At 40.6% G+C, this 12,653-nt stretch overlaps 1 protein-coding gene across 3 annotated transcripts in view; it reads left to right on the forward strand.

The window, feature by feature from the left end:
• Positions 1-4,342: 4,342 nt before the first annotated feature.
• flt1 (fms related receptor tyrosine kinase 1) overlaps positions 4,343-12,653 on the forward strand; it is a 306,847-nt gene continuing 298,536 nt past the window's right edge. For all 3 annotated transcript variants that reach the window (XM_068033545.1, XM_068033546.1, XM_068033547.1), the window contains exon 1: positions 4,343-4,754. In XM_068033545.1, the coding sequence (XP_067889646.1) occupies positions 4,694-4,754 (61 nt within the window). In that variant the 5' untranslated portion in view covers positions 4,343-4,693. The remainder of the gene's footprint in view (positions 4,755-12,653) is intronic.

The following is a 12,653-nucleotide window of genomic DNA, read 5'->3' on the forward strand; positions in this document are numbered from 1 at the left end:
GTATTTGGTAAGAGAAACAAAAGTGACATAAGGGAAAACCTTTTCACGCAGAGTGGTTAAGGTCCGGATGCACTGCCTGAGAGTGTGGTGGAGGCAGGTTCAATTGAAGTATTCAAAATGGAATTAGACTGTTATATGAAAAGGAAGAATGTGCAGGGTTACAGGGGGAAGGTGGGGGAATGGAATTGAGTGAATTGCTCTTTCAGAGAGCCGGTGCAGACATGATGGGCTGAATGGCCTCCTCCCGCACTGTAACAATTCTATGATTATATGAAATATAGTACTTCTCAAGCTTCCTGAATGAGCTCAAGTTGAGTTGTGCCACTTATAAAACACCTGGGGACACCTATTTGGATCTTACTAATCTGACTTTCTACTGGGAATAATAGATTCTGTCTTTCAAAGGGGCATCCATTACTTTTGTCTTTAGGTACATTCACTTCACCTGTAAATTACTCCTGTAATTATTTTTGTTCCTTTCTTTTCTTTTGGGCCTCCTTATCTCGAGAGACAATGGATACGCGCCTGGAGGTGGTCAGTGGTTTGTGAAGCAGCGCCTGGAGTGGCTATAAAGGCCAATTCTGGAGTGACAGGCTCTTCCACAGGTGCTGCAGAGAAATTTGTTTGTTGGGGCTGTTGCACAGTTGGCTCTCCCCTTGCGCCTCTGTCTTTTTTCCTGCCAACTACTAAGTCTCTTCGACTCGCCACAATTTAGCCCTGTCTTTATGGCTGCCCGCCAGCTCTGGCGAATGCTGGCAACTGACTCCCACGACTTGTGATCAATGTCACACGATTTCATGTCGCGTTTGCAGACGTCTTTATAACGGAGACATGGACGGCCGGTGGGTCTGATACCAGTGGCGAGCTCGCTGTACAATGTGTCTTTGGGGATCCTGCCATCTTCCATGCGGCTCACATGGCCAAGCCATCTCAAGCGCCGCTGACTCAGTAGTGTGTATAAGCTGGGGGTGTTGGCCGCTTCAAGGACTTCTGTGTTGGAGATATAGTCCTGCCACCTGATGCCAAGTATTCTCCGAAGGCAGCGAAGATGGAATGAATTGAGACGTCGCTCTTGGCTGGCATACGTTGTCCAGGCCTCGCTGCCGTAGAGCAAGGTACTGAGGACACTGGTACTGTTCCTTTACCACAGCGCTTTTTCCACACTAGGTGGAACTGGGCAATTCCTAGTCACATCCTGCAGAATAAAGACATTGTGCCAACTGTTTATTTTCCCCTTTTTCATATTTAAAATGGTCCTAAATTACTGTATTTTACTTGTCACGCTACTATTGTGACCCAGTCACTTAGATAAGGAGAAAAGACAGGTTAACATTTTGGATATTGACCCTTTAATTGGAAACTGGAATAAAAGCAAGCCTCTTCTTAAAAGGCTTAGCAAGTGGTATATGTGCACAGATCGTTGAAGGGGGCAGGGCAGGGCAGGTTGAGAAAATGGTTAAAAAGGCATATGGAATCCTGGGCTTTATAAATAGAGGCACAGAATACAAAAGCTAGGAAGTTATGTTGAAACTTCATAAAACACTGGTCAGCCTCAATTGAAATATGGTGTCCAGTTCTGGGCACTGCACTTCAGAAAAGATGTGAAAGCTTTAGAGACGGAACAGAAAAGATTTATGAGAATGGTTCCAGGACCATGGAGGACTTCAGTTACGTGGACAAATTGGAGAAGCTGGGATTATTGTCCTCAGAGAAAAGGTTGAGAGGAGATTTTATAGAGGTGTTCAAAATCACGAGAGGTCTAGACAGCATAGACAGTGTTCCCATTGGCGAGAACTAGAGGACACCAATTTAAGGTGATTGGCAACAGCGACATAAGGAAAATCTCTTTACGCAGCGAGTGGTTAGGATCTTGAGTGCACTGCCTGACAGTGTGGTGGAGGCAGATTTAATCATGGTTGTCAAAAGGGAACTGAAGAGAAAAATCTGCAGGGCTATGGGGAAAGGGTAGGGGGAGTGAGAGTTGTTGTTGCAGGATGCTGGCATAGTTTTGATTGGCCGAATGGCCTCCTTCTTTACAGTAATCATTCTATGATTTTATAAACAAAATGAAAGATGGGCAACATTTTCTAATTTTATTTCAGATTTTGAACATTTGTCATTTTTTCTATTTTATAGATCTACATCTTGTTTATTTCAGTAATGAAAATCAAATTGCATGCACAATGACCAGGCTTACAGTTACAGTAATATATCGTAAGTATTACAGATTCACACCTGACAGTTAGGAAGATAGGAACAGGTGTAGGCCATTCTGATGCTCGAGCCAGTTCGATCAAATCAAGGCTGATGCTGTAATTCAGTACTTAGGCAGTGCTGCACTATCGGAGGTATAGTCTTTCAGATGAGACATTAAACCGAGGCCCCATCCACCCTCTCAGGAGAATGTAAAAGATCCTATGGCACTATTTCGAAGAAGAACAATCCTCATCACAAGAACAGATTATCTGGTCGTTATCAAATTGCTGTTTGTGGGTGCATGCTGTCCACAAATTGGATGCAGCATTTCTTACATTACAATAGTGACTACACTTTGAAATTACTTCTTTGGCTGTAAAGCACTTTGAACTGTCTGGTGAGTATGAGGTGCTATATAAATCCAAGTCTTTTTTTCAATTAGTCCAGGGCTGATCGGTATCTTAACTGCATTTACTCGCCTAGGTTTCATAATCGTTAATACTCTTACTTAATTCAGTTTTGAAATTTTCAATTGATCTAGTTTTTTTGTGGGGAGAATTCCAGATTTCCACTACTCTCTGTGTGATGAAACTTTACGTTTTTGAAATTTGCTGGAAATGTATAGAATCAATTTGCTTCAATTAATAAACTACTAGTGAGCCAAATCAACAAAAGTGTAATAACTTCCAACTATGAACGAGTTAAGTTCTCAATTCTATTGGTTAACCCCAATCCTGTCTGGATCCAAATTAATGCAAACGACTGCTAGTCCTAGCTTTAAAACGTTTCAACCCATTCAAATCCATCCACTTGCGCAGAGTTAAAATTGGGCCCTATGGTCTCAAATTGTGTAATCATAGCCCAGTATTGGAGGTGATTGTAACAACGACTCCATCACCACCCCCACATCCGGCCGCATTTCACGGGAACAAACACAAGGAACTTCCCAATTTCAGGCGAAGATTAGAGGCGTGCTTCTGCTCAGTAGCGCACAGCAAATGATACCCACCTAAGTTCTGGGTAGAGAAGCACAGACTTCTTTGCGTGACACAAAGGTTAAAAAGCGTCTTTTCTACTTTGGTTTGCATCAAGCCAAAAGCAGTCCAATGCGTTAAAAGCTGATTATGAACATGAAAACGCGGTATTCACTTGGCAAAAATATGTGGCACATCGGATTCAACTTTTGATTACTTGAGCTTTAGATCTCCTTTATTTGCAGCAACTTCCTCAAATACCTCCCATCCCATTTGTATAATGTTTAAATGCTTCTAAACACGCAAATAAGGTGGTTTCCTTCCTGTCAACCGTGAGAACGGCAAGACTTCCAACAGAAAAATCAAACACATGAGGAAACACGCAACAAAACGTGTCCATTACTTCCATATCGAAAATACAGTCTACTCCCAGGATAACATATATCGCGATATAAAGTTATTAAACAAATTGTCTCATCCTTCGGGACTTTAACTGAATGTTTAACCAACTGTTAATTTATTGAAAAGATTAATTCTTCCTCATACTAATTACAAAGAACTGATACTTAATCCTTAACGGGCGATTGCAATGAATGACTATCGAACGGGAGCTGGCTATTTCCAGAACTGTCTCACTGTTCTTAAGTGTGAGCAACAAACGCTTTAAAAAGTGGCTAGTAAGCCAGATGTTGCTGGCCAGTTTTACAATCAGGAGCGAGCTACTGCGGGAGAAAATACTTCTTGCGACAGTAGCTCAGTTTTTACGTTAAGGAATCGTTTTAGACCCACTTAATAGTTTTGTCTTATACTCTTTTGCAAAACTGAGGCCAAGTAAAATAATCATGCTGCTTTTGCGTTTCTGAAACAATTTTGACTTATTCAAAGCGAACGTTTAAAATATCCCTGTAATAACGTCTAGTATTGGCAATCAGTCCGCATAAAATACGCTGGTCATGTATGAAACGAGTAATGTAATTGACTAGCAATGTAGCTCTTCAGAACAGTTAAGGGTTTGCAGAGTTTGTAAAGTTTCCAAGCTCTCTGCCTAATCTGTAATCAAAGGACAAGTCTTAAGTAGGACAAGAGTCTTTTTGGAAGGTGGGGTCTCTGTCTGCCAAGATCCCTGCGACGTCACTGGGGCGTAACGCTTCCGCGGCGAGTTCGGGGGAATGGTATAAAAGCACATGATGTCGATTACGGAGTAGAAATTACTGGATTCTAGGCTATCTTAACCTTTTCACAACTGCATTGGATACATTACTTATGACCTGAGATTTGTTATTAACATCTAAATATTTGTGAAATTTGTTCTGGTAAACCAGAGCTAACGTGAAGGGCAGGATAGTCTTGGAGCGTTCGTATTGGACATGTAGAGGATTTCATACTGTGGCTATTTTACAACAGATCTTCATCGTGCTCATGCAGAGGACCGACAAATAACTTTTGGGGGAAAGCCGTCTTCATTCAAGAAAAAGTTCATCATTCATCCTTGAATTTGTACAAGGCACTTGTTTCACTTCAAGATGTCTTATATTTTAATAGCAGTTGTACTTTATAGCCAGATTGGAAATATAGTTACAGCGCGTAAGTAATATTTTACAAATTCTGGAAAACCTGGTAATCGTAAAGAGAAAGCAAAATGTAGCTTCTTCTCGTGGGTGAAATATGTATTGCACATTGACTGTCTCGTCCTTCGGAACTAACCAAATGTTTAACCAACTGTTGATTTATTGAAAATTCGAATTCTTCTTTATATACCAATTGCAGGGAACTGATACTTAAGTATAGGAGGGATATTCCCACGATTGCAGTGAATGACTGTCGAACGGGACTTGGCGATTCCTGGAACTGAAGACTGTCTCTTGTTTTAAGTGTGGGTAGCAAATGTTTTAAAAGTGCCGAATAATCCAGATGTTAGTGGCCAGTTTTGGAATCAGGAGCGAGCTATTGCGGGCGAAAAAAATCTTTTACGACAGTAGCTCATTTTTAAAGTTAAGGAATAGTTTCGAAGAAAGAGTTGATGTATAATAATGAAATAAGTGTAGGTGCCCTACATTTCACAATATCCGATTCTAAATTCTTGAAATATAGTGCAATTCCTCAGCGGGGGTGTGCGAAACTAGACAAATCGCATGCCTTTCGCGTCTTTACCTTCTATTAGGTTCGCCCATGCTACTACGGAGCTCTATTGTTGAAGTTGTCAGTATGTGTAATTTCGAAAGTGATTTCACAAAGTGCAATGGTTAGTAACTCAGTTCTAGATTGCGCTTCTCGGAGTTCCCTTGTAGGTACCCCATAGCTTCTTCAAATCGGCTGTAGACTTGTAACCTCTCGACCCGCATCACCTCCAGGTCCGCTGTCGACGTTTTAAAGATCGTGGGGTGATTTGGAATCTCGGCGGAGGGCGGCAGCATTTTTCTTTCAGCTTTCCTAATGACCTTTTATCATCCATATGCGCTGAATTGTGAAAGTACGAATAGTACATGATCTTGTCCTACCTTTTTAAGAAGACTGAAAACTACATTCGTTTGCACGCATCGCTTCTACGTTCTATTATAAAGGTGGGATTGTAAAGATAGAGGAAAATACGTTCATATTTGCTCTTACACATGTAATTAAAAATAGTCGCAGACAATTAATTAATAACTTCTAATGTCTGACACGGGCAATAGGATACTTACAATTGGTTAATAGGAATTATTTTCAGTCATTATTTTTCAAGCATGTTATTTTTTTTTATCATTTCACAAACCGAGGTTTCTATGTAACATACAACAAAAGCAAAAAACTTGGGGTGCTGGAACTCTGAAATAAAACAGAAAGTACTCCACAGATGCTGCCCGACCTGACATGCATTTCCAATATTTTCTGTTTTTATTTCTCTATAACAACTGAACTCGCAGAGTATATAATTGTGATGTGGGCACATCCACATAACCTTCGGCTTGGTCTATGATTAGTATACTGAAAGATAACGTAAATCTTCTACGTGGAGATTGGTAAGAAATGTGGACAGGAGCAGGGAGATACGTCGCAGTTTTTGCGGTATGCGGGTGGGATGAATAGTCGCTAACATTCTGCGCTGCACGAAGGCAGGAGATGTTCAACAGCTCGTACTCACGCAGCTCAAGGTCTCTTTAAGCCCAATCTACCACAGTCCGTCTTGCGGCTGTTGTGCGCTCCGTCGCAGCTCAGGTACTCAGCTTTGAGGTCTCTGCATTAACTGTGGTGTAAAGCGAACAATAAATCGAATGAATGAAAAATTGCCAGTTGACTCAGATCCTACTCACACCAGGCAACGTAAAGACGCCTAAAATTACAATAATGATTCAAGTACCTTGTTAACGCTCCAATAACGACAGAAAAGTAATAATATGCTTTTTGTGTGGCAACTTGAATTGTAATTCAGTGACAGAATAAAATTTTAATTATGCGTAAGATTCATCTATAATATGTAAAGTTTTAATCCCTCCTATAAGTAAAACGCAGTAAATTATTATAGGGACCGCTTAGAATGTGAAATCAAAAGAGTTAATAAATTGGGTAATAAAAGCAAAATACTGCAGATGCTGGAAATTTGAAATAAAAACAAGAAATACTGGAAATACGCTGCAGATCTGCAGCATCTGTGGAGAGAGAAGCAGAGTTAACGTTTCAGGTCACTGACCTTTCATCAGAACTGGCAGAGCCAGAAATGTAATAGGTTTTAAGGAAGTAAAGGAGGGGGGGGGGGGGAGGGGGTGGTGGTGTGGGGCAAGAGATAACAAAAGAGGTGTCCTTAGGTCAAGGTCACAGAAGGTCATGGAGCAAAGGCAAACGGTATGCTAATGGTGTGTTGAAAGACATAGCGTTAGTACAGAGAGGGTGTTAATTGACAGAAAACTGAACAGCCTGGCCCCAAGCACAAACATGAAAAAATCAGTGGGTAGGCACAGTAGAAACAAACTAAACAAACTGAAATAAAATAAACACATAAAAATTGACTAAAAATAAAGTGGGGGGGGCCATCATGCTCTGAAATTATTGAACTCAATGTTCTGTCCGGCAGGCTGTGCCTAATTAGTAAATGAGATGCTGTTCCTCGAGCTTGCGTTGATATTCACTGGAACACTGCAGCAATCCCAGGACAGAGATGTGGGCATGAGAGCAGGGGGGAGTGTTGAAATGGACATGAACCAGAAGCCCGGGGTTATGCTTTTGGACTGAACAGAGGTGTTCTGCAAAGCGGTCACCCAGTTTACGTTTGGTCTCCCCAGTGTAGAGGAGACCACATTGAGAGCAGTGAATACAGTATGCTACATTGAAAGAAGTACAAGTAAATCGCTGCTTCACCTGAAAGGAGTGTTTGGGGGCCTGGGATAGTGAGGAGAGAGGTGGTAAATGGGCAGGTATTACACCTCCTGCGATTGCAGGCGAAGGTGCCGTGGGAAGGGGACAAGGTGGTGGGGGTAATGGAGGAGTGGACCAGGGTGGCACGGAGAGAACAATCCCTTTGGAATGCTGACAGGGGAGGGGAGGGGAAAATGTGTTTAGTAGTGGCATCACGCTGGAGGTGGCGGAAATGGCAGAGGATGATCCTTTGGATGCTGAGGCTGGTGGGGTGGAAAGTGAGGACAAGGGGAACCCTGTCACTGTTCTGGGAGGGGAAGGGGTGAGGGTAGAGGTACGGGAAATGGGCCAGACAAGGTTGGGGGCTCTGTCAACCACAGTGGGGGGGGAATCCTCAGTTGAGGAAAAAGGAAGACATTTCAGAAGTGCTGTCATGGAAGGTTGCATCATCAGAGCAGATGCTTTGGATGGAGAAACTGGGAGAATGGAATGGAGTCCTTACAGGAGGCAGGGTGTGAAGAAGTGTAGTCGAGGTAGCTGTGGGAGTCGGTGGGCTTATAATGACTATTAGTAGACAGCCTATCCCCAGAGATGGAGACAGGGAAGTCGAAGAAAGGAAGGGAAGTGTCGGAGATGGACCATGTAAAGGTGAGAGAAGGGGGGAAATTAGAAGCAAAGTTGATAGAGTTTTCTATTGGGAGCAGGAAACAGCACTGATACAGTCATCAATGTACCAGAAAAAAAGTTGGGGGAAGGGGCCTGAGTAGGACTGGAACAAGGAATGTTCGACATATCTCACAAAAAGACAGGCATAACTAGGATCCATGTGGGTACCCATAGCAACATCTTTTACTTGAAGGAAGTGAATGGAGTTGAAGGAGAAGTTGTTTAAGCCAAGTGGAGGAGGAATGAGGACTGGTTGAGCCTCTGTTCAAGGAAGAAGCTGAGAGCCCGCAAACCGTTCTGGTGGGGGATGGAGGTGTAGAGAGATTGGATGTCCATCGTGAAGAGGAGGCAGTTGGGGCCAGGAAACTGGAAATTGTCAAAATGACGTAGGGTGCTTTGTGGAACACCTCTGCTCAGTCGGAAAGCATGACCCCGAGCTTCCAGTTGCTGGCCATTTCAACACTCCCCCCTGCTCTCATGCCCACGTCTTTGTTCTGGGATTGCTGCAGTGTTCCAATGAACATCAATGCAAGCTTGAAGAACAGCACTCATTTACCAATTAGGTGCGCTACAGCCTGCCAGACTGAACATTGAGTTCAATCATTTCAGAGCATGATGGGCCCCGCTTTTTATTTTTAGTCATTTTTTATTTTTTTATCTGTTATTTTATTTCAGTTTTTAAAATTTGTTTCTACTGTGCCTACCCACTGTTTTTTTCATGCTTGTGCTTGGGGCCAGGCTGTTCAGTTTTCTGTACTAATGCTTCGTCTTTCACCACACCATTAACATACCATTTGCCTTTGCTCCATGACCTTCTGGTCAGTTATTCCCTGTGACCTTGTCCTATCAACACCTCTTTTGTTATCTCTTGTCCCAACCCTGTTTTACTTGCTTAAAACCTATTACATTTCTGGCTTTGCCAGTTCTGATGAAGGGTCACTGACCTGATACGTTAACTCTGCTTGTCTATCCATAGCTGTTGCAGACCTGCTGAGTATTTCCAGCATTTCTTGTTTTTATTAATAATAAATTGGGTACTTCACACCCTCCCGAACTATTTTATTTAGCCCAGATATAGTGAATGCACCAATACAAATTAACTCCACTTTTACTTTTTTGTATTTTAGTACTATAACTAAGTGGAACTGAGTTAAATAAATTTATAAACTGATAAATAAAGAACAGAATAAATGAAACATCAAATTTGCTGGAAGTTTAAACGGGGAACAGCGTGATTGTAACTTTTTAAAACGTTTTTTATATGTTGGAAGAGCATGAGGTCTTATCATTTAGCACAGGTTCGAAGTCCAATGGTCAGTACTGAACGAATATTCATAAAATGTAGTTTCAGGTACATAACACATTCATGCTTCAATAATGAAAATGGAAAAAAAAGTAATCGTTCCATCATGTGTTCATTCCCCTCGATCAACGTGTTTTCTTCCACATCAGGGATAAATCATGTTCATTGATGGACGTGCCACAGTGATTTCTTATAATACTATGTAGCAGTATTCAATGAAATTTGTTGTGCCTATAAAGTTAGTTTTATAGTGTAGCTATGCTATAGAATCCATTCCAGCCTGTCAGAATCTGATTTATTCTGTTTTGTTGTGAAATGATCTCTCAGTACCAGTGGAGAGTTCTGTGCATACATAATTATGCACACTCTCAAAACAATTCTGCCTAAGTTTTTCTGAAATCCAAAGGGCTCCCTGAGCATTTTAAACCAGGTGTGACAATAGAGTTATACTTGGTTTCAAACCCAGGCAATGTGAGTTTCCTCAAGGGGGCCTATGTGAGACAAGTTTCTCCAACAACTTGGCAAGAATGCAAACGTGGTTGTATAACTGCATCTAAAAATGAAGGCAGGCAGATACTAAGCAGTGATGCATATAATTGAATATCTATAGTTCACAAATAATCACTGCCTTACATTAAAGAAGACATTTTCATTGTTATTTCATGCAATGCAATTGTGACTATATAATACAATACCATACCATAACTGAGCAAGGGAAAAAGTGGATGTGTGATTGCCCTCCACAGCAGAAGCATATATTTTAAATCACTTCTTAAGATTGTCATGTATTGTCAACCGGCTAAAAATCTGGTTTGCCAGTAATAATTTGAAAGCTCAGTTTTGATAAGTTATCTTTATCAGCTGTTAAATTATAGTATTACAAAGAGAGGCTGAACAATATTCAAATAATAGCTGTAAGTTGGTAGTTCCTGAATCATCTTTGGTACAGTGGCATGTCCACCATTCAGTTTAAAATACATGTTTAAAACAATGAATTTTAACAAAAGGAAAAAAGTAAACTTTACTTTGGAACCAAGAAATGTGGAGCCACAGTCCCCATTCCAAAGCATGCACACAGCATGAGTATTGTTTAGTTGATCGAGAGTGAAATCTTGGTAAATTAATGGGTGATTGATCAGCACAGCCACAAGAGCAATTAAATACACTTTTACTCTTTCTCAGTTCCATTGTAGTAACCAAGTGGACCCAGGCAAAATGGATTAAGACAAACAATTGGTTCCATGCTGATTAAACAACAAATAAGTTAAATTAAAATTGACATTCTTAATATTTACCCAGAGTTAGTTTATCTTCCTCTCAGCATTTTACTGCATGCTAGATACTGTACTAAAATGTGGTATGAATGACAATCTCCAATGTTTGTGTGTCCTTTTTTGTGCTTTGTTGGAGCTTATCTACATTTATCCTAAATTAGAGGTCACTGCATCTAAAAACTTCTCAGTATGGTGAAAGGGTCTTTCTAGTATGTCAATGTACAATGTATGTCATTGCTTTTCACTTCTGATTGTTCTGGTCTCAGACCTTAGGCCTTTCCTTTATACCTTCTTGGGAGTTCAGAAGGATTTATTTTACTCTATTGAACAGCTTCGAGCTAAAGCTACAGGGGTGCTCAGCGAGTACAATAATGTATCTAAATACTTTTGTACATTTTTGGTAGCACAGTCTATAATGAATACAGGGCCATGTGCCTTCAGATTTATGCAGGTTAAGATTCAATGTCGCCACCATTTTTTTCAGCAATAGAACTCTGATGGCTTTTTACCTTTATGATTACAGAAGGATTTATATTTGAGAAAAATGGGACAATGCATGAGAAAATGGCTAATGAGGCTTGAAATGTATGCAGAGGGACCACTGTGGAAAAACCATTGCTAAATGATTGATAACTTTATTGCAAGCTGATGGCTATTTAGATCTTAAAGATCAGGAGCTTTGTGCACACCATGATTTGTTAAAGTGAATTAGATTGTCTTCTAGTAAAACTACTTTAATGTAGTTTAAAATAAATTGATTGACAAAAAATCAGTATCTCACAGAGATTAAAAAATTGTAAAATTTGCCATGTGAATTTTTGACAATTGAATTTCTGTAATTTAATCAGTTATTTAGAATTATTAATGTAATATCAGGGCATAGATAAGTAGGTAAAATGTATTGAATAATGTCAATACTGCTCATAAGGTATTTACATTTTGTTCTTTTGTACATATTTCCAGTCTTTATCAGTGTGATTCACAAAAGTAAGTTACCGATTTGGGTCAAATTGAGACTGTTCTGTTTATTTGAAAGAAAACTCTTACTTACAATAACACATCATGGGTTTAAGTGGAGGTATGCAAAACCAACTTGAAAATGAGTCACTGCTAAGAATAGTTATGCAATTAGTTCAGAACCTGACCGAGAAAGCAATAGTAAGAATTAATACCATGTTTCTCTGAATCTGGGCAGGGAAATTTCTGATTGTGCAATTATCTTTCTGCAGTTTGGGTTTACATTGTACAGTGCATTTTAGACAAGATAGCTATAAAGAGAATCATTTCACTTTAAGATGATTTGATCTATTCCAGATATTCTTTTAAAGAGTAATCCACTAGAGATGTGCAGAGTATTTTTGAGTCATAGAGTTATGCAGAGAAACAGGCCCTTTGGCCCACTGTGTCTGTGCCGGCCATAAAGCCTATCTATTCTAATCCCATTTTCCAGCACTTGGCCCGTAGCTTTGTATGCTATGGCATTTCAAGTGCTTATCTAAATACTTCTTAAATGTTGTGAGGGTTCCTGCCTCTACCACCCCTTCAGGCAGCGTGTTCCAGATTCCAACCACCCTCTGGGTGAAAAACAATTTCCTCAAATCCCCTCTAAACCTTCTGCCCCTTACCTTAAATCTATGCCCCCTGGTTATTGACACCTCTGCTAAGGGAAAAAGTTTATTCCTATCTATGCCCCTCATAATTTTATATACCTAAATCAGGTCCCCCCACAGCCTTCTGTGCTCTAAGGAAAACAACCCGAGCCTGCCCAGTCTCTCTTCATAGCTGAAATGCTCCAGCCCAGGCAACATCCTGGTGAATCTCCTCTGCACCCTCTCCAGTGCAAAAACATTCTTCCTATAGTGTGGCAACCAGAACTCTTCACAGTACTCCAGCTGTGGCTTAACTAGCGTT

Source organism: Heterodontus francisci, chromosome 6 (genome assembly GCF_036365525.1).
Source record: "Heterodontus francisci isolate sHetFra1 chromosome 6, sHetFra1.hap1, whole genome shotgun sequence".
Lineage (NCBI taxonomy): Eukaryota > Metazoa > Chordata > Chondrichthyes > Heterodontiformes > Heterodontidae > Heterodontus > Heterodontus francisci.